This window comes from Jatropha curcas, chromosome 2 (assembly GCF_041381405.1).
Source record: "Jatropha curcas cultivar XTBG-Jc1 chromosome 2, XTBG_Jcur_1.0, whole genome shotgun sequence".
Taxonomy (NCBI): domain Eukaryota; kingdom Viridiplantae; phylum Streptophyta; class Magnoliopsida; order Malpighiales; family Euphorbiaceae; genus Jatropha; species Jatropha curcas.
This window is the reverse complement of record NC_143152.1, coordinates 22,004,812-22,025,177: the sequence shown is the minus strand read 5'-3', so window position 1 is coordinate 22,025,177 and position 20,366 is coordinate 22,004,812. Positions and strand designations below refer to the sequence as shown.

Below are 20,366 nucleotides of genomic sequence, written 5' to 3'. Positions count from 1 at the left end.
TGATTTTGTTAATTGTATTTTGTAAGAAAAAAAAATTAATGAGTATAATTTATAACAAAAATAGTATTTGGTGCAAGAAATAGGTTATAGTATTGAAATAATTGTAATTTGTAAAAAAAAAAAATAATTAATGAGTGTAATTTAATATTAATCAAAATTTATAATAATCAAACTAATTAAGTAGTATTGAAATATTTTTGACTAATCAAACTAATGAAATACTAATCAAACTAAGTAGTATTGAATATAAATTAAAATTTGATTACTGTATTGAATCAATAGTAGTCTAAAAGAAAATGAAAGAAAATAAGATAATCAAGCTACATAGTCAATTGAAATATTTTATAAAATCTGATCTGCAATGATGTATTGAAATTTATTTTTTAAAAATTACTTTGTGTTGATAAGCTCTTTTCATTTGAGTGGAAACCACTTGAATGATGTGTTTAAGTTGGAGGTCTGGTAATGGTCATTTTGACTTTGGAAATACATTGAGATTATATAGAAATATTTATATGAGTATGTTTTGACTTGAGATTTGATTATGTTATGAAAAAAGTGCTGTCGAAATTTTTTAAAAAACTGAAAATGAGAAATCATGTTCTTAGTGATACTATAGTAAGTTTACATATATATAGTTACCTTAGTTAGAAATAATCTTAGTAAGTTTATATATATAGTGTTACCCTTATACATATTTATACATATTTACCACTTATTCTACTATTTATATAATTATATATATATACATATGTAGGTTCTGTTATCTGTAGTACAGATGGCTAGAGGTAAGGCGGTTGTCATTGATTTTTTCATATTTTATATAGTACATTATATTTATAGTTCTTTCTTAAATTGTTACTGTTTTTTATGGTGCTTGTGATATGTATGTATATGTCGATTTTTGACAGACGGAAAAAATTATGGTTTTTAATATTATTAAATTATTTTTTGCCTGTAATTATATTTTGCGATTGACTAGAACCGAACTGCAGTCAAATTATAACCGTTAAATTTAAATTGGCGACAGATCACCAACCAATCAATTTCAGTATTTGCGACCGCGTTTGATAATTGCGACCGATACTTTTTGCGACCGATATTTATAAGTTTGCGACCGACTAATTTGCGACCGCTTAGACAATTGGTCGCAAAATTATTTGCGACGAGCATTTTTGCAATCGATTCATTTCTGTCGCAAATCAGTCGCTATGTCCATTTAGCAATTGATTTCTTATATTTAGCGACCGATTTATCGATCGCAAATTACCGATTTTTTTTGTAGTGAACTATCCAAAAATTCATGATGAAATTGTTCTCCCATTCAAATATAGTTATGTCATTTGTTATAATTATTAATCGAAAATAGTTATGTCATTAGTTATAAATAAGGTCAATACATAAATTGGCCTTGTACTTTTTACGAAAAAACTTACGACATCCTCAACTTTCACTTTGACCTATAAAATACTTTAACTTATAAAATTGCATATATTAAACATTTTAATTGATCTATTGAACACTTTAAGTTATAAAATTAAATCGATTAAATATTTATTGAATCATTAAAAAATTTTAAAATTATTGTTTGAAAATTTGTACTAACCACATACCAAATCAATATTTTGCATATAAATGCTAAAAGCCTTAAAAATTTATTGTTTTTAGCATGATAAGGTAGGGCTGAGCAAACGATCGATTCAATTTAAACCGAAACCAAACTGAAGCCACAAAATATAAATTGAAATTTCTTTACAACAAATCAAACCGAACCGAAGTTTATATATGAATCGAACCAACCAAACCGAATCAATTGGTTCGGCTATTTTTATCGGTTTATACCATTTCGGTTCAATTTTAAGCCCAACCGCCGAATTTTTGTGTGACCAAATTGAACTAAGCAATAAATTCAGTTTAAACCGAACGAACCAAGCAATAAATTCAATTGAAACTGAACAAACCGACCAACTGAATCTCCCTTAGGCATGTGACCAAACCGAACCGAAATGAGTCAGTTTGATTTTTGATTTAGTTCCGTCGGTAATTTTGTTCACCATAGGAGTGTGAAAATATGACAAAAAGAGAAGTTCAAAGTGTCAAAGCCGATTTTAAAATTTAAGGTGACGCAACATCTTTTTATTTTTAGTTCAGAAATTAAATTATTTATTTATTTAATTTCAGCGATTAAATTATATATTCAACCGTTATAAATAATTAATAGAATATATATATATATATATATATATATACAAGGAAGGATTAATAGAAAATGGTTGTGTCATTAGTTTAAGTATTAACAGAACCGTCTTTCGATGATGCAAAACGTGATGTTAAATCCACTCTTGACCCCATTCTAGTGGAAAGTGACGTTAAACCCGCTCTTGACAACATTCCAGTGGAAATCATGCTTTAGCTTTTCGCAACCGAGGGATTCTTGCGGCTCCACCTTCCTCTACAATTCAACATCTCAATGCTTTTTCGATTTCTAAATCTTCAGATTGTGTGGTTAACATTCTTGCGGCTGTGGATGTTCCTCGGATTGTATGTTAACATTCTTGTGGCTGTGGATGTTCCTCGGATTCGCAACCGAGGGATTCTCGCGGCTCCACCTTCCTCTACAATTCAACATCTCAATGCTTTTTCGATTTCTAAATCTTCAGATTGTGTGGTTAACATTCTTGCGGCTGTGGATGTTCCTCGGATTGTATAGTTAACATTCTTGTGGCTGTGGATGTTCCTCGGATTGTATAGTTAACATTCTTGTGGCTGTCGATGTTCTAATGTTGTCGACCGCTGGCATCAAATCACACCAACACTGTCGACAACATATTTGACAATTAAAGCAGTTTCAAATATGTATGCTATGATTGGAAAGAGAGGAAATAAAATAAAAATATAAAAAGATAATATTTATTTTATCTTTTTATCTCGCACTTATTGTTTGGGTCGGTGTAAAATAAGGGTGTAAAATAATTTTATTATTATTATATATGAATAGGAATTTTTTATCCATTATTTCTTATTTTCTCTCTATTTTGAGAGAAAAATTTGTACAAGGTAAAATAAATTTATTTTATACCCTCGTCATTTTCACCTACACCAAACAAGGTAATTTGAAAATTTCAATGCGTTTTCGCCACTTATTTTACATCCTTCCTTGAAAATTTCAATGCGTTTTCGCCGCTTATTTTACATCCTTCCATATTTTGCGTCCGTTTCTGCCACTTTTTTTACATTCTTCCATATTTTGCATCCATTCCAACAAAAGCTTACGGTTGGACTTAGAGCCTTTTCAGTAAAATTAATTGTTTAACTATTTTAATAATGTTTAACTGTTAACTGTTTGAATAACTTTTCATAAAGTTAAAAAGTTAACACCATGTGAATTAACTTTTCACAAAACACTAACCTAATCTCGAAAAGCTAATTCAAATGCTATATTACTGATTCATTTTTTAAATAAAATCAAAACGTTAAAAACTACTAAAATGCTAAAAGCTAATTTAAGAGCTAGTTTAAATTGTTATACCTACGGTCTCTATGATATCTAGCATAGTAAATTATTATATTGCAGTAGAATATATCAAATCAAGATTTACATTTTCAAAAATTAATTCTATAGTTTTCTCTCATTTTAATTCGTGTAAATATTTAAAAAAACAAAATAAAATATTAAAGTTTAATATCATTAAGATCTCTAAATTAAATATAATAATTTTAATATTTCTATTACAACTCCTAAAAATTTTAAGAAAAAATGGGAGATAAATTTATAGTTTAAAAATTCTTTTAAGATGTGATTTTATTTGAACTACAATCTCAAAAAATATATACTTCAAAAACAGGAGAAAGAAATAAAGCATAACGGAGTCCAAATTCTCTTTTTCTATTCTATTTGATTTCAAAATTTCGATAACATAGTAAGCCTGTTTTCCAAATTTTATACTCTCAACTCCAACCCAAAAAACTAACTGCTCTGCAGATACAACCGGTCCCCCTATCTTTTTCCTTTGGTAATAATAAGTACTAAGCAAAACAAATCGCTCAATAACTCAGATCACCTTAAACAATTTGATTTAGTTTCTATAATTTACAGTAAAGTATGAACTTCAAATTCATTTATATCAAACAGAGGCTAAAAGTTGAGATAGTATTACTTTGTCAATGAAGTTCAACACGTTACAATGGAATCATTCAACTTAATTTGTCACATATTGAACTTCTATATGTCATCAACTTAAACAATTTGATTTAGTTTCTATCATTTACAGTAAAGTATGAACTTCAAATTCATTTATATCAAACAGAGGCTAAAAGTTGAGATAGTATTACTTTGTCAATGAAGTTCAACACGTTACAATGGAATCATTCAACTTAATTTGTCACATATTGAACTTCTATATGTCATCAAACTTTTATTGCATATAAAATGTGCAGTTACCATGACTGAAATTGCAAAGAATTTCTTGACATAGACCTCACCAGGGAAACATGTAGTAGCCAATGACCCCACCAGAAGACTAAGTTAAGGTTGCCATGTCGTTTATGATGATGTCCTCCACCAAACAATTTTGCAATTTTGGTCAGGATGACTACACAGTACAAGCAATAAAAGTTCAGTTTAATATTGCAGTGGGAAAAATTGAACTCATTGATTGAAGTAAAGTTAATTAGAAGTTTAGTACAAATTAACCAAGTAGCTTTGAAACATTTATGCAGTGTGTTACTTGTAAAAACAAAAACAAAGCACATTAAAACAAATGTTTTATTCCCCGTTGCAATGGATACTTAAATAGAGATTTCAGTCATGTACACAACTTCATTTATAAAATTTATCAGGAAAAGGAAGTGCATGCAGTTGTTAGGCTTTACATGGATCAACAGACAAAAGCATACCCCTGCCAATATCTAACCTGGTAAAATTCTTCAGACCTAAATAAAATATAGTTTGCAAGATGTATTCCAAGATGTATTCTTCTACAATTTTCACTTCAAATCGTCTATGATCTCCAGCATCCTCCCTGAGGGATAAGAAAAAATGAATAATGAAAGATGAGGCATTGTCTTTGATGACATTATGAGAAGAAGCCATAGTTTACCCGATTATATCCATATATCATATACAACAATTATAAGCTTAAGACAATTAATAGCAGATCAAAATTCAACTATAATAGTACTGACAAGCTTATACCTCATTCCACATGGTACGTGTCCTGTATTAACCTCCGCTGATTAAAGCTTTAGCTTAAAGCCAACTGATAAGAAATCATCCCTGAGAAAACAATTTTTTAAAGAATTAACATATGTTATCTATTAAATCCATATAAATATTAGATAATATCAACATTTTTCAATATTAATACTGGAAAGCATATAATAACCTTGCATATTGACTTGCACATTGACTTGTCTGTCCCAGGAATTAATAATTACATAACTCAATAATCTATTCTATTTCTGAAACAGCCAAGGACTTGTCAATGACAGTGACAAGAAATAAAAACAAGGGTTTTTGCGGAAATTTATTTAAAAAGACCATTCAATCCTATTCTTTTATTTATGAGAAATCAATTTTGAAAAAAGCAATAGCAAAACAAAAGACAACATTAAGCTTATACTATTTCCTTTTACCTTTTCTTGGTATTTGTCTTTCTCCTCTTCTCCTCCTCCTGCTGATGCTGCTTCTCCTGCTCAATTACAACACCATCATCAAGCGGAACAAGACTTCCTACACACATTTCTGCACCAAAAGATTTCGGACCATCTTGAGTCCTCACAGTCCTTACAGTCCTCTTATTCAAATCATACCATAGAAGCTTGTGATCATTCACTTCTAATAACACTTTATCCCCATCTTTTGAATAAGCCAAAGGCCTTAAAAACATAAAAGCACTAATAGATTTAGTTGTCATAAAAGAAAACAGTTTATTCCAAGATTCCTTCATCCCATACTTCTCCATTACCCACAAATCAACATATTCATGTTGATAATTACACATCGCACATAACTTCCCCTCCAAAACTCCAACATCAACCTGAGATTTTAACCTGTTATTGCCATAATCAGGTTGGGGCACTTCACGGAACGTTTCTGTCACAAAATCAAAAGAAATGATGGCATTTTTCACGCCTAGTTCAGGCCATTGAGGCATAACCCAGTGCAAAGCATTACAAGCATAAGCACCATATCCTCGCCTGTGCAGGACCTGGTAAAATGGCTTGTGCAAGAATCGAAGATAATAAGGTAAGTCATTTATTCTCTTCCACGAGTCATTTTTCAAACTGTAAATTTTCACCTCATAATCATAATCAAAAACCTCACACCCATCATCGTCACCAGAAAAAGTAGCCATTCTAATTAGTTTATAATCCTCATTACTAGAATCATATCCGAAACCGTAAAACACATACCCAGTTTTTAAAGCTCTATGCGGTGGCTTAATTTCTGAAACTGGAAGTCTTTTACACTTTCTCGTTGATAGGTTATAGAAGGCGACATCTCGCTCCGAATTTCGCAAAGCCACCAACCCATTACATGAACCGACGGCTTCAGTACCCCCGCCGATATGTAAAGGGTGGACTAGGGTTTCAACTGAGGGTACAGAACCAGGGACATCAAGGGAATCGAAATCGAAGGAGTACAGATTCCAGTCTCTGAGAATGAGACTGAGATTGGATCTGGTTTGTAGAGAATGGGAAAGATGAAGGTGGATGAAATCAGGGCCATCGATTAAAGAGCAAAGTGGTTTAGATAGACATCGGAAGCGGAGAAGAGATTTGACGGGAAGTTGTAGGAGGATATCGTTTATAACATCGTGAGGGATTTTGGACATTTTCCTTTCTGGGGTGTTTGGATGAGAAGAAAATGGAAGGGAAACGATTAATCAAACTAAATCGGTTAGGTTTTCGCTTGGAGTAGAGGAACGGCAGGTGGTGGTATGCATGTGAAGATCCTTCCAGAGAATAACATCTGTAACTGAAAGGACGATCTGGCCTTCTGGGTCTGTTATTATACGCAATTTTATTTTCAACATTTTTATTAGAAAAAAAGAAAAAGAAAAAACATATGGGCCCATCAAATCAACTTATACTCCAATGGGCCCAGTATTTCTTCGAAATTAGTGTAGTACTTGTTAAATTTGGAAGATTGCAAGTACACTGAGAAATACAGTTAGTTCTTCTGCGTAAATTTTTTCTTTTTTCTTTTATTTTTGTTATAAAATGAATTCTTCAACCGGGAATTCATAGGAAACTAACTGCTTATTTTCCACTGGGAGCACCTAAACTTCAATTTATCTCTTAAAAGTTCTCTAACTACTATTTGGATAATAAAAAAAAAACTATCAACCTGTTTATAGGTAAATAGTCGATTACATGGTGATGTGGATATTATTTATTTATCACATAAGATTAATGAGTCAAATTCTCTCTCTAGATTTTTTTTATCTCTCCTTCCCCTCTTTTTGTCGATCATGATCTCTCTCCTACCCGTGTAGGAATGGTATCGTGCAAATGAGAAGCAAAATTCAGAGAGACAAATCTCTAATTCCCTTCTCTCCATACCTTTCCCTTTCTTTTCTCTTCTCCATGTACGAATCTTTTTCTACCATTGATGACTTTCGAGATAAACTGAGGGTGCGAAAGGAAAGGTAGCGAAATTTCTGTGATCTGAGTTTGTGAGGCTATGCGGGAGAATGAGGCCGAAATCAGATGGTGAGATTCTCTTCAACGCTTTTTTCCTTTTTTTTCTTTTTAAAGTAGTGGTACATATGTCTCGATTTATACTATGGTATGTTGTCTCTTATGATGGGAAGTAATATTTAACTCTTTTGGTATTATTTTAATAATACATTTTTGGGAGGGGGTTTTTTGAAGTTTGGGGAGAAATTAGCCACAATAAGAGGTCTCATGGCATTGACAAGAACAACTCTTCACAAAGCAAATATGTGAGTTCAATTGTAACTGGTTAAATGATTAAAAAATTGTGACCATTTTTTATTGAAGAAAAAAAGGAAGAAGACTTCAATTGTTGTAAGTGATGGTCTACAAGCTAAAGGAGGTCTGAATGACAATGGAAGCCATCATATAGAGATACCTATAACAATACAATGGTTTATGGATGTAAGTTCTTTTTGGTGCTTTTACTCTTTTGAATTAAAATGACTGTGACTGTGATGTGCATTGAATATTTACTATGTTGAGTTTTGCTTTGCACAAGGGAGTAGCCAAACTACTTACAGGACTGGTTTCCAATGCCTCCCATTTCCTTTTCCAGATAGTGCAACAGAAGTAATTACCGTCGCTCTTTTTTCAATGATTGAAATTTATTGTGTTTCAAGATTTTTATTGTATTTGACTAATGCTAAGTTCATCTATTTTGGATCTAATGCAGAATCAACAAATAAAGGTATTACATTCTCAAACCAGCAATATGACAAATGCAACATAACAAGCTTCAGTTGGCTTGAATGCAACACAGGGTGAGACAAGAGGGGTGGAATCTCAAGGAACATGTCATACACAACAAAGAGATCAAGGAAATAGGCCTCAAGTAGAGAAGGAAACAAGAATTCATTATACTATGAGGAAGAAGAAACCAGCATGACAGCCATGGAAATGAGCTGAAGAGCCTACTTATTATTATTATTATTATTTTTGCTACCACACTTGTAATAGAATTGGCTAAGAAATAATAATTTTTTGAGTCACTTCACCTTTTTATTTCAAGAATAAAACATAAATCTTCAACTGTTTGTTTCACTCTTGAATCGTTAGAGTATAAGTGACACTTTTTGGATCATTTTAAGAGTGTAAGTGACATTTTTTGGGTCATTTTGAACACTTGTAAGTGCATATACTGCCATTATATATATATATATATATATATATTGCAATGATCAACAATGAATGTGGTTTTATTCTTTATCTTCACATATGGTTTTCAAGGGGCTACAATTTTTATGTATTTTTTTATTTTGTTCAAAGATATTCAGAAATTTCGTGTCCTTGTTATCATATAATTGAATTACTCAAGTACCAAATTCCATATTTTCTACAAAAATACATAAAGAATTTGCATAAAAGGAATATATCACCGTTCATTAATTAAGATTTGCAAATTACAAGTGTATAGACAACTTCCCACCTCATCTGCAGGTGTTTCATTACCTAAAGAGAATAAACATCAACACTATAACCATTAACTGCATTTTGCCCCTATTATGTAACTGCACACTACGGCACCAATGCAACAACCTACATATACATAACAAATTAGTTGAATCTTCCTATATTCAGCTTCAGCCTGTTTCTTCTCTTTCTCTAGCCCATCCAATTTTCCCAATAAGCCATTATCACTTGCTTCGAATGGGCATCAACTACTGGATCAATCCGTTCCGTGAATCTACAGTAGCCGAGTGTCCAAGAAAAATAAAAATATCCAGAAATAATCTTTCAAAATCAATAAACAAATCTAACAAAAATAAAGACATCAAATAACAACCAAATAAATACTCCATAATTGCTGCATCTAAGAAATCTTCTCCCAGGATTATTTACAATCCATGAAGTTCTCAATGTAGCTTCTTGCCCACATCTACAATAAGTTAGCTGCATCTTACTTGGATGCCAAGTTGAAGAAGTTATCGAAGGCATGGGTTTACTCAATTCTGAAAGGAAGTTCAAGTTGTCTGCTTAGAGTTTTAGAAGAAGGAGGAACAAAAGCAAAATGAAAAAGATAGAAAGAAACTAGTTCCTTTAATACTTTTAGGGATTTCGACAAAAGAGGGGCAGGAGAGAGAAAAACAAAACCATAGAGAGAAACAATAAGTGAGAGAGAGAAGAAAGGAGAGAGAATCTAACTCATTAATCTAATGTGGCAAATAAATAATATCCACAATGTGGTAATAGTACTTTTTTGTTATCTAAATAGTAGTTAGGGAATTTTTAAGAGACAAATTGAAGTTTAGGTACTCCATTGTGATTGTACCTATAGTTCAGGAATCGCAGGTGAAAATAAGCCGAAAATTAACAGAATGTGGAAAAAACTCTACACCTTTAGACCACCAAAAGAGCATGCACCCTGAGCCATAACATGGTTCCAATGAGTCTCAGCACAACCATACTAAGATGGCCCTCAATTTGGTCCTTCATGTGCACCTCTCCAGTCACCAATAAAGTTCATTGCCTTTGAGTAAATATCAGCCAGAATGATTTGATGACCTTTTCATAAAAATTCATTCTTTTGAAATCAAATAAACCAAAGAGCAACACATATATCAACTACCTTTTCCTCATCAACAACCCCCTCATAATCATATGCAACCATGATGTGAAATTATCACCATGAAATAACTTATCATGCAAGCCACAAAAGCTTAACCTAGTAATAGACCTGTGAACCCCTTCCCCAAATGTCATAGGCATGTGATGCATATGATGAATGAGAAGAAATACACGTGATGTGTGTGAGTCGCCACCTTGTTTAATTATTTTAGGGTAAACTAGGAAAAAACCCTAAGTGACTCCATTTTTAATTAACCTAGTTACTAGATTAATTATCCCAATGATTAAGGCACAATCTACGAACCCGAGATGGATCCCGAGACTATGTCATGCCGATAAACTAACCGATGAATGAATGCTTTGCAAGGTAAATGATGGATTAATGAAATGTTTGAGTGATTTTGACTTGCCACCCGGGGTGAAATCCCGAACGCGCCTACGTACTTCCGTTTGAATGGAAGATCAAAGTCAACGTAGTTCGATAGGCCTTCTTTGAAGGGCTTTGAAGGGGTATGCTTAATGCATGAGTGTGTATGCTTTGTGCATGAGTGTGTATATGCTTTGTGCATGAGTGTGTATATGCTTTGTGCATGAGTGTGTATGCTTTGTGCATAAGTGTGTATGCTTTGTGCATGAGTGTGTATGCTTTGTGCATGAGTGTGTATGCTTTGTGCATTTTGTTTATGCTTTGTGCATTTTTGTGTGTATGCTTTATGCATGATTGTGTGTATGCTTCGTGCATGAGTGTGTGTATGCTTTGTGCATTTTGCTTAGGCATTTCGCCAAAGATTGATTGATTTTTAGGCATGTTGCCAAAAATGTTGATTTTAATGGCTTTTAGCCAAAATGATTTGATTTAGGCAATAGTTGCCAAAATGTGCGATTTAGGCGATTGTCGCCAAAATGGTTGATTTTAAGGCCTTTGGCCAAAATGTGTTGTTTTAGGCAATTAGTTTGCCAAAAATGTGCGATTTAGGCGATTGTCGCCAAAATGGTTGATTTTAAGGCCTTTGGCCAAAATGTGTTGTTTTAGGCAATTAGTTTGCCAAAATGTGCGATTTAGGCTTTAATGCCACGATTATCAATTAATCGGGCGTTCGAGCTTAATCACAATTTATTGTCGAAACGTGATTGATTAAGGCTTTTAGCCACAATTATTGATTAATTGGACTTAAGCCGGATTTGTTCGAAATAAGGCAATTGAACCGTAGTTATTAATTAACTAGGCTCTTTTAGCCAATATTGTCGGATTTAAACTTTAATACCACGATTATTGATTAACCGGGCATTTAAGCTTAATCAAATTAATTAAGGCAGTTTATTTACCAAAAATAATGACGTGGATGCATTTATGCAATTGTAGAATTATCAAGAGTAGAAGAGAAATATGCATGAAGTGCCAAAATTAAATAGGCAGAGTTTTGTTTACATACCTGATTTAATCGACGACCGCTTCTTAACTCCGGATTAGGCTCCTCGCTTAGGAAATATTAATTAATTTTAATTTGTTTAATTTTAATGTCCAAATATCACAATAAAAATGCAATAAAAATTAAATTAAGTGCAAAAAGCGGTAAAGAAAACGCAAGGAGCGTGAGAGGGAGAGGGTTTCGTCCGTTAAAACAGACAGAGGTGCCCAAATTGGACTGAAAATGGCCTATTTATAGGTCATTTTCGGGTCCCGGGCGGCAGGTGCGAAGGGCGAGGGGAGAGGTGCAGAAGGGGGGGGGGGAGGGCAGACGGGACTGGAGGAAGCTGAAGACGGTGGGGGAGGAAGGAAGGACAAAGATGGGAGGGGGGTGAAGACTGGGAGAGTAGGGGGGAAACGGCAAAAGAGAGGATGGGAGGCAAGCATAGAAGAGAGGAGAAGGAAGAGAGAGATGGGGATGGCATGAAAGACTGAGAGAGGCAGGAGGCCAGAGACGGGGCGACAGGATCGAAAGAGAGAGCGGGGAGTAAGGCCAGCGCGAGCGGCGTAGGAAAGCCCAGCGGGGGCGTCAGGCCCCGAGCGCGGGGGCGGCAGGCCTCGCACGCTGGGCGGCAGGCCTTGCCCAGGAAGTGGGGCGGCTGCTGCCGCCCAGGCTGGGCGGCTGCTGCCGCCGTTCCCGGCGGCTGCTGCCGCCGTGCCCGGCGGCCGGCTCCGCCGTGCCCGGCGGCCGGCGCCGCCGTGGCCGGTGTGGACACCGTGCCTCGTTCCGAGGGCCTTTTTGGGAGTTCCGGACTTCCGAAAAATATTCCGGGACCTGTTCCGCGATCCTCGCGATATTCCGGACGTTTTAAGTACCATATTGACATATTTTCGGTGAACTTCCGAAATAGCCTCCGGTCCGGCCGGACTGTTTGCAGTCCGGGAAAACAGGCTTTCTGAGCCTCAAAATTTGGGTATTCACAGTTGCCCCCCACCGTCGACCATAAAAATGATTTATGGGAGTCGGTGGTTGTCTGAAACGCAAATTTTGTAGGCGAAAACTGGACGCGTCCAGAAGACCCGCCTCTTGACTATTTGCTTATAAATAGCTTGAAAAAACTCATTTTCATTCATTCTAAACTTTCTAACCTAAGGAACTCTCTCAAATTCTCTCAACTTCTAAAGCTTCAAAATTCTTTTCTCTCTCTTTTTTTTTCATGGCTTCCTCTGATCTGAGCGGTGAGGAGTACCTGGGGTCTCTAGGGATCTCGCTTGACGAGGTCAACCTTACGGGGGACGCTAACACTCATGCCTCCGTAACTGGCATCTTTGCCCAGGTAAGCCTACCTTTATGGCATTATTATCATCTTTTTCAGGCTAAAGTTGGGAATTTTCGGGCCTTAGGCCGTATTGTGAATTTTCGGGCCTGTGTGGCCGAAAATGTGAATTTTGGGCCTCTGTGGCCTGATTTGTGATTTGTGGGCCTCTGTGGCCGGATTGTGAATTTTTGGGCCTGCGTGGCCGAAAATGTGAATTTTGGGCCTCTATGGCCTGATTGTGATTTTTCGGGCCTGTGTGGCCGAAAGTGTGAATTTTGGGCCTCTGTGGCCTGATTTGTGATTTGTGGGCCTCTGTGGCCAGATTGTGAATTTTCGGGCCTGTGTGGCCGAAAATGTGAATTTTGGGCCTCTGTGGCCAGATTGTGAATTTTCGGGCCTGTGTGGCCGAAAATGTGAATTTTGGGCCTCTGTGGCCTGATTGTGATTTTTCGGGCCTGTGTGGCCGAAAATGTGAATTTTCGGGCCTTAGGCCGAATTTGTGATTTGTGGGCCTCTGTGGCCAGATTGTGAATTTTCGGGCCTGTGTGGCCGAAAATGTGAATTTTGGGCCTCTGTGGCCTGATTGTGATTTTTCGGGCCTGTGTGGCCGAAAGTGTGAATTTTGGGCCTCTGTGGCCTGATTGTGATTTTTCGGGCCTGTGTGGCCGAAAGTGTGAATTTTGGGTCTCTGTGGCCTGATTTGTGATTTGTGGGCCTCTGTGGCCGGATTTGTGAATTTTGGGGCCTGCGTGGCCGAAAATGTGAATTTTTATTTTCTACATTTGCTGTTTTATTAGTATGCATGCTAAGATATTATCCTTAGTAAAGAACCAAGGGACAATTCTTATATTACTTTACCTTTTAGGATCCTTACATTAAATTGGATGTGGCTGAGAATTCTATGTCCGAAATCCCGATCGAGATATTGGATCCGAGCCACCCGGTCGGGGCAATCATCAATCCGTCCCATCTGGGTTACTTGAGGCATTTTGATACTGGCCGAAATAGTCACAAGGAGCTGCTGGGTGCTTTGGCCGAGAGATGGTGGGACACTACCAACACTTTTCATTTTTCTTGGGGCGAGATGACAATGACCCCTGTGGATTTTTCTGTGATTACCGGAATCCCTTTTGGTATTCGGACGATTGAATTATATGATGACTGGAGGACAGAGATCTCCCCTGATCGGATGACGGAATTGATTGGTATAGACCTGCCTCGGATTGTCGGGCCAGGTTCTGCTATTCCAGCTTTGAGTGTTTCCAGGCGCTGGCTATATCTCCAAGCTCCCGGTATTTATGCTAGACATAGGCGGGGAGAGCTGACGGCTACTCAGGTGGCCCGATTCACTTTGTTGCTGATGTTTGCTTCGACCTTTTGGTCCAACAGGAAAGAAAGGTTTAATCCTTCTATCTTGAAGAGTTTAGAAAACCTAGCCCATCTCACGGAGTACGACTGGGCTGGCGCTATTCTGAGCCGTATGTATGATGACATGTGTGGTCTGAGTCGGAGCCACTGTAAACTCAGCGGGACCTATTACTTCTGGGAGGTAATGCGAAGAACACTCTGTATGTTTTTCTATATTATTAGCCCTCTTTTGACTCTCGTTTCTTCTTTGTTGCAGATTTGGGCATTTGAGTATTTTCCTTACACTCGCCCGGAGCAAATTCATGCAGATCTCGGATTAGGGCTGGTACCTTTGGCTTGGAGATGGTATCGAACAAACCTTCATACCAGTCGGCACAAACACTCGCTAAAAGACCTGAGAACCTTTTTTGATACGTGTAGCCCGGCGCAGGTATGTATTCAGTAATTCTCGAATACGTTGAATAAAAAAGATTTATCAACATATTGGTGTCTTTTATAGGTTGAGGTGGGGGCTATGGCCATTCGCCTACAGAGCTGGATCCAGGTTGATCCTCATTTTCAGCGGTCGGACGACTTGTCTCGGCGGAGGGTGATCCTGTCGCATCCCGTCCTGAGACGATATTACCTGGGCGAGAGAGTAGGCTTTCAGATAAGGAGCTGTCGTTCCATCCCTTATCCTCCTCCCGGGGACATGCGAACGGGCAGGCAGATGACTCTCACTGATGCGCATACTGAGGGTATTCCGTATGGAGAGTTCATCTTGGAGGGAGATTATGCTGAGTTCTGCAGACTCTTTCTGATGCAGCCTATTGGATCGCGGCTTGATAGTTTTCAGAGATCAGCTTCTTTCCATCCGCCCGCTACCCGCTCTTCTCGGGCCGCTGGTTCTTCGAGTAGGACTTCAAAGAGGAGGCCTACGACTGATCCGTCTTCTTCTACTCGGGCTGAAGGTTCATCTCAAGCTGGCCCTAGCCACTCGGCCGGCCATTCCAGGGCTCCCCGAGCTGTGACAGAGGCTACCGGGTCACTTCATTCAGACTTGGCCAATTTACGTCTTCCGTACAGCATTTCCTACCATACTCCTGACGCTCCTTTAGCCTTTCGAGAAGTCTCGTTGAACCATGTGGATCGCTTGGCTCTGCCTTCTGAGGACATTACCGAGGTAAGTAAAAACTGCTAAATCTCTCACAAAAATGATTCATAAGAGATTTGACGTTGATTTGCATTCATTTTCATCATTCATCATTTTTTTTTTTTTTTTGTAGGTTCCTGTCGGACTGATCAATCAAATGATGGAATTGATGCTCGGGATGCAGCAAGAACTGTCTTCGTCCTGGACTCGTGAGGCTTACAGTGATCAAAGAAGGCAGAGGCCCCGTCGCTGAAGTCATGGTTGCCGAATTTTTCTGTTCCTCTTTCTTTCTTTCTTATCTGACTACTGTACTAAACTTTGACCGTGCTTCTGTACTGTATCTTTGTACTGAGTTTTATTTTGTACCTGCACTTGGTTAGTATTGAAATATATGTATGCATGTTTATTGTATTTGAAACAAAATGGGATGACTTCATCATTTTGGCTTATGGACAAAATACATTCTTTTTTTTTTTTTTTGCGTGGCGGCCGCTGCCGCCATCATTCAGTGGCAATTTGGCGACCGCTGCCGCCGTCATTCGGTGGCAATTCGGTGGCTGCTGCCGCCATCATTCGGCGGCTGCTGCCGCCCTCATTCGGTGCATTTTTCTCCTATAAAAGCTTGTTCTTTGTTTCGACTCTTCACTCATTTCTTATCTTCTCTCTTCTTCTTTTCTCTCCGTGTTTATCTTTTCCAAAGAATGAATCCTTCTTTCAATCATAGCATGCACAACTGGGCTAGAAGTCTCTCCAAAGTTGAAAAGATCAACTTGAAGAGGTATGGCCTCTCTCCTATCATTACCCTTAGGGGGGTAGTGATCGACTGGAACTTTTTATGGGCCTGTATCAGATTCTGGGACCCTGAGGTCCATGTTTTTCGGTTCGGGGCCATGATGGAGGAGATGTGTCCTCTTTTCGAGGAGTTTTGTGCTATCATAGGGTGTGACCCTAATGCCCCTTTAGTCAGGCATGAAGTCAAAGTCGGGTATGTTCGGTCATTTGAAGGTTTATTTCAATTCAGCCGGCCACAAGCTAGGGCGATGATTGTTGACGACCAGAAGGCGATTCTGCTGCCCCTGATTGATGAATTTTCAGAGGTTCTTTCAGATGACCCAGACCGGATGAGGCTGAGGATGCGGGCCTTGGTTTTTTGCTTATTAGCTGGTTTCTTGTTTAATAAGGACCCAGGCTTCGGGGACTTGCGACTCTGTCCTATGGTTCGACAGATGGAGGACATGGGTTGCATTGGTGGCATTGTGCTGGCAGAAGCCATCAGGAGCCTTGACAGAGCTGCTCTAGGCTTCGAGGACTGGACAGTTTCCCCGATTATACTCCAGGTATTTTCCTCTCATCTTTTTTTTTTTTTTTTTTTTTTTGGTTCATCCCTTTGTAATAGAAAGGATCCATTACCCAGGTTTGGTTGAAGGACCACCTTCAAGTGGTTGCTGCTCCTACCCGTTTGCCTTACAAACCTTCTCAATATCGTATGCGGAGGATTCTGATCACATACCCGTCTGCTGATGCATGGACTTCATGGCTAATGGAATTGGGTCCAAATGAGGTGCAGTGGTTTGTACCCTGGTATGACATCATCCGCTTTATCCAGGTTAGCTTTCGTCATACTCAGGTTTACCTTTTAGGCCTTACACATTGTACCTGGTACTGCGCTTCACGCGTTTTGAGGCAGATGGGGATAGATCAAACTGTTCCGATTATGGATGATTCTTTAGCTGATTCAGCCATCACTCCGGGAGTTACCCGAGCCGTTCTTAGGGCATGGGTTAGAGACCATCACATGGTTAGGCCCTTACCTAATCCTGCTGGTATTCATACTTCTCCTGAATATCGGACCTGGTTCATGACCGTTGTCTGGCCAGTGGAAAAGCCAAGGAGGAACGCATTGCTGAGTGCACTCGAGGGTTGGACTCAGGCTGACGCTGGTGATGGGATTAGGACTGATGAGGAGATCATGTTGGCTCCTCGGACAGGCGAGGCTGGAGGGAGTTCAGCAATTGGGGATGACTCGGAGGACGTTGCCCCACGGAGGCGACGGGGTACCTAGACTCTAATAGGCTTTTGGACTTTTGGTGTTTTGGCTTTGTTTGAACTCTTTTGTCTTTTACTTGGGACTTTGGGTGTGGATTTTGGTGTTTTGGCATTGGATTTTTGGATGTATGTTCCTTTGGATTTGGACTTTTTTATTTATTTTTCTTGGTCTCTTTAGTTTTCTGCTTGACTTTGGACTGTTTGACTTTATTGCTTTTAATTGGGCATGTTATCGTCTTTTAAGCTTTCCAAGCATTTTCCAACTTTATTTATTCAAGCTCTGATTTTTGCCTAAGCCGCCCTTTCGGGTTTTCAACTTAGCGAGCTACCCATTTTTGCCTAAGCCGCCCTTTTCGGGTTTTCAACTTAGCGGGCCCCGACTTTTGCCTAAGCCGCCCTTTCGGGTTTTCGACTTAGCGGGTTTTTTTTTTTTTATTTATTATTTTTTTATTTTTTATTATATTTTTTTTATTTTTTTTTTATTGTTAGCAAAGAAGAAAGAACGATGAAATGATGACTTTTATTAATGTTTAGACCGTGCCCAAACAGGGCTGCCTACATATCTCCGATATATAATTTCTTTTTTTTTTCGAAGAGAATCAGGTCTAATGCAGTTCGTTTTACATTATGCAATGCTTATACAAAATATCTCTTTAACTGATCTAAATTACATGGATTTGCAAATGCTAAACCATCTAAATCAGTCAAGATGACGGCTCCGCCGGACAATACTTTCTTCAACACATAGGGTCCAGCCCAATGAGGACGAAACTTCCCACGTGGGTCCATGATTGGCTGTCTAATCTCCTTCAGGACCAAACAACCTTCTTCCAGCTTCCGGTCTTTGACCCTCTTATCAAAATGCCGTGCCATTCTTCTTTGGTAGACTTGAGTTTGGTGGATTGCTTGCAATCGCTTTTCATCCATACCCAAAAGTTGCAAGTGATAATTCTTAGCCCAATCTGCTTCGTTGATCTGGCTTTCCTGAATAATCCTTGCCGACTGAACTTCCAGCTCAATAGGCAATATTGCTTCCATACCATGTACCAAAGAATACGGAGTTGCTCCGGTGGGCATTCTGATTGAAGTCCTATATCCCCATAGGGCATTCGGTAACTGTTCGTGCCAAGCTTTGTGCTTTTTAACAGTCTCCTGCAAAATGACTTTTATAGCCTTATTCGCAGCTTCTACAGCCCCGTTTGCTTGTGGACGATAGGGTGAGGACTTATGATGTTGAATTTTCTTTTGCTTCAGCAGGTCAGAAAATTCACTTTGAAAGTGAGACCCAGTATCCGTGATGATCTCGAACGGTGTTCCATACCGACAAAGGATGTTAGTACGAACGAACTGTGCTGCCTTCTTGGCATTTAAAATCGAATAAGAGGCTGCTTCGATCCATTTAGTGAAATAATCTACAGCAACCAGGATGGATTGATGGCCGTTAGAGGCCTTCGGGTGGATTTTTCCGATCACATCTATGCCCCAAGTTGCGAAAGGCCATGGTGAGGTGATAGGATTCGAATTAACTGGAGGCTGCTTTTGCAGCTTAGCAAAAATTTGACATTCGTGGCACTTCTGCGCGTGCCTCACGCAATCTGCATTCATGGTTGACCAGTAATAACCCAGGTTCATGATTTTCCGAGCCAAGGCTATCCCGTGCATGTGTGGACCAGATTCCCCACTATGTAAGGAATCCATGATGGTTTGAGCTTCTCCCTCATCAACGCACCTTAGGTGCAGGCCATTCCAACTTCTTTTGTACAGAATTCCCCCAGTAAGGAAATATCCGGATGCTAGTTGTCTCAATGTCCGTTGATCAGTTTTGGTAGATCCCTCCGGGTAGGCTTCATTCTGAAGATAATTCTGTATATCCCAATACCAGGGCTTGTCATCGACCAAATTCATGATATGTGCTGGCTGTTTCTGTAGCCGCACTGTCAAGGGTCGAATGACTCGATCCTCTTCTACATTGACCATGGAGGCTAGAGTGGCTAGAGCATCTGCAAACTGATTTTTGGCTCGTGGCAAGTAATGGAAGGATAAACCATCAAATTGCTGAGCCAATTCATCCAAGCGTTGTAGGTAAGGAACCAAACGCTCTTCTTTAATTTTCCATTTCCTTAAAGCCTGGGAGACTATTAAGTTGGAATCTCCGAAAACCTTGAGGATTTTTATCTCTTTTTCTAGGGCTGCTTCTAACCCCTTTATGCAAGCTTCATACTCGGCTTCATTGTTGGTGCAGTCGAAATCTAATTTGACAGCGATTGGAATGTATTCTCCACAAGGAGTTTTGAATACGACTCCAACCTCATTTCCATGGTAGTTCGAAGCTCCATTAAAGTACATTTCCCAGACTTCACTTTCCAAGTTCACCAAGTCTTCGTCAGGAAATTCTACCTCCAGCATTTGGTCTTCGACCGGTAATTCTGCTAGTTGATCAGCCAAGGCTCCGCCTTTCACCGCCTTTCGTTGTACAAATTTTAAATCATAGGCTGCGAGCACTGACACCCACTTAGCCATTTTGCTATCGAGAACCGGCCTCTCCATAAGGAATTTCAAGGGGTTCGATTCAGAAATAACATAGGTGGTGTAGGACGAGAGATAGTGCTGCAGCTTTGTACAGGCCCATACTAGAGCCAAACACAACTTCTCTATCTTGTTGTATTTTAGCTCGTAGTCTAGCATCCTCTTGCTAAGGTAATACACGGCATTTTCTACCCTCGTATCTTCTGCTTGTTGAGCTAGCATTGCACCCATCGCTTCTTCTGTCACTGATAGGTACAACAGCAAAGGCTTTCCTAGCCTT

At 38.6% G+C, this 20,366-nt stretch overlaps 1 protein-coding gene and 1 long non-coding RNA gene across 4 annotated transcripts; one reads left to right on the top strand and one right to left on the bottom strand.

Moving 5' to 3' along the window:
* Window positions 1-2,283: 2,283 nt before the first annotated feature.
* On the bottom strand, window positions 2,284-6,976 carry LOC149498396 (F-box protein CPR1-like). Of its 3 annotated transcripts, XR_016319730.1 has the most exons (5): window positions 5,635-6,976; window positions 5,195-5,275; window positions 4,914-5,021; window positions 4,483-4,592; window positions 2,284-2,815 (listed from the first exon to the last, which is right to left on the bottom strand). XR_016319730.1 is itself a non-coding variant. In XM_089718375.1 (3 exons), exons 1-2 carry the CDS (start codon window positions 6,834-6,836, stop codon window positions 5,236-5,238), a joined length of 1,242 nt encoding a protein of 413 aa, XP_089574501.1. In that variant the 5' UTR covers window positions 6,837-6,976; the 3' UTR covers window positions 4,748-5,021; window positions 5,195-5,235. The 3 variants fall into 3 exon arrangements, 1 of the variants encoding a protein (XP_089574501.1); XR_016319729.1 differs by lacking the exon at window positions 2,284-2,815 and having other exon boundaries at window positions 4,294-4,592; XM_089718375.1 differs by lacking the exons at window positions 2,284-2,815; window positions 4,483-4,592 and having other exon boundaries at window positions 4,748-5,021.
* An 18-nt stretch (window positions 6,977-6,994) lies between these two features.
* Window positions 6,995-8,860, top strand: LOC149498395 (uncharacterized). Its single transcript, XR_016319731.1, has 4 exons — window positions 6,995-7,716; window positions 8,008-8,124; window positions 8,222-8,292; window positions 8,396-8,860. It is a non-coding gene; the product is annotated as an uncharacterized LOC149498395 (long non-coding RNA).
* Window positions 8,861-20,366: the final 11,506 nt, after the last annotated feature.

Bases quoted from the DNA above. Each gene is read 5' to 3' on its own strand.
- LOC149498396 (XM_089718375.1), bottom strand. From the start codon at position 6,836: ATGTCCAAAATCCCTCACGATGTTATAAACGATATCCTCCTACAACTT. The intron at 5,276-5,634 runs GTAAAAGGAAAT...TTGTTTTCTCAG, and splicing joins AAGACAAATACCAAGAAAAG to GGATGATTTCTTATCAGTTG.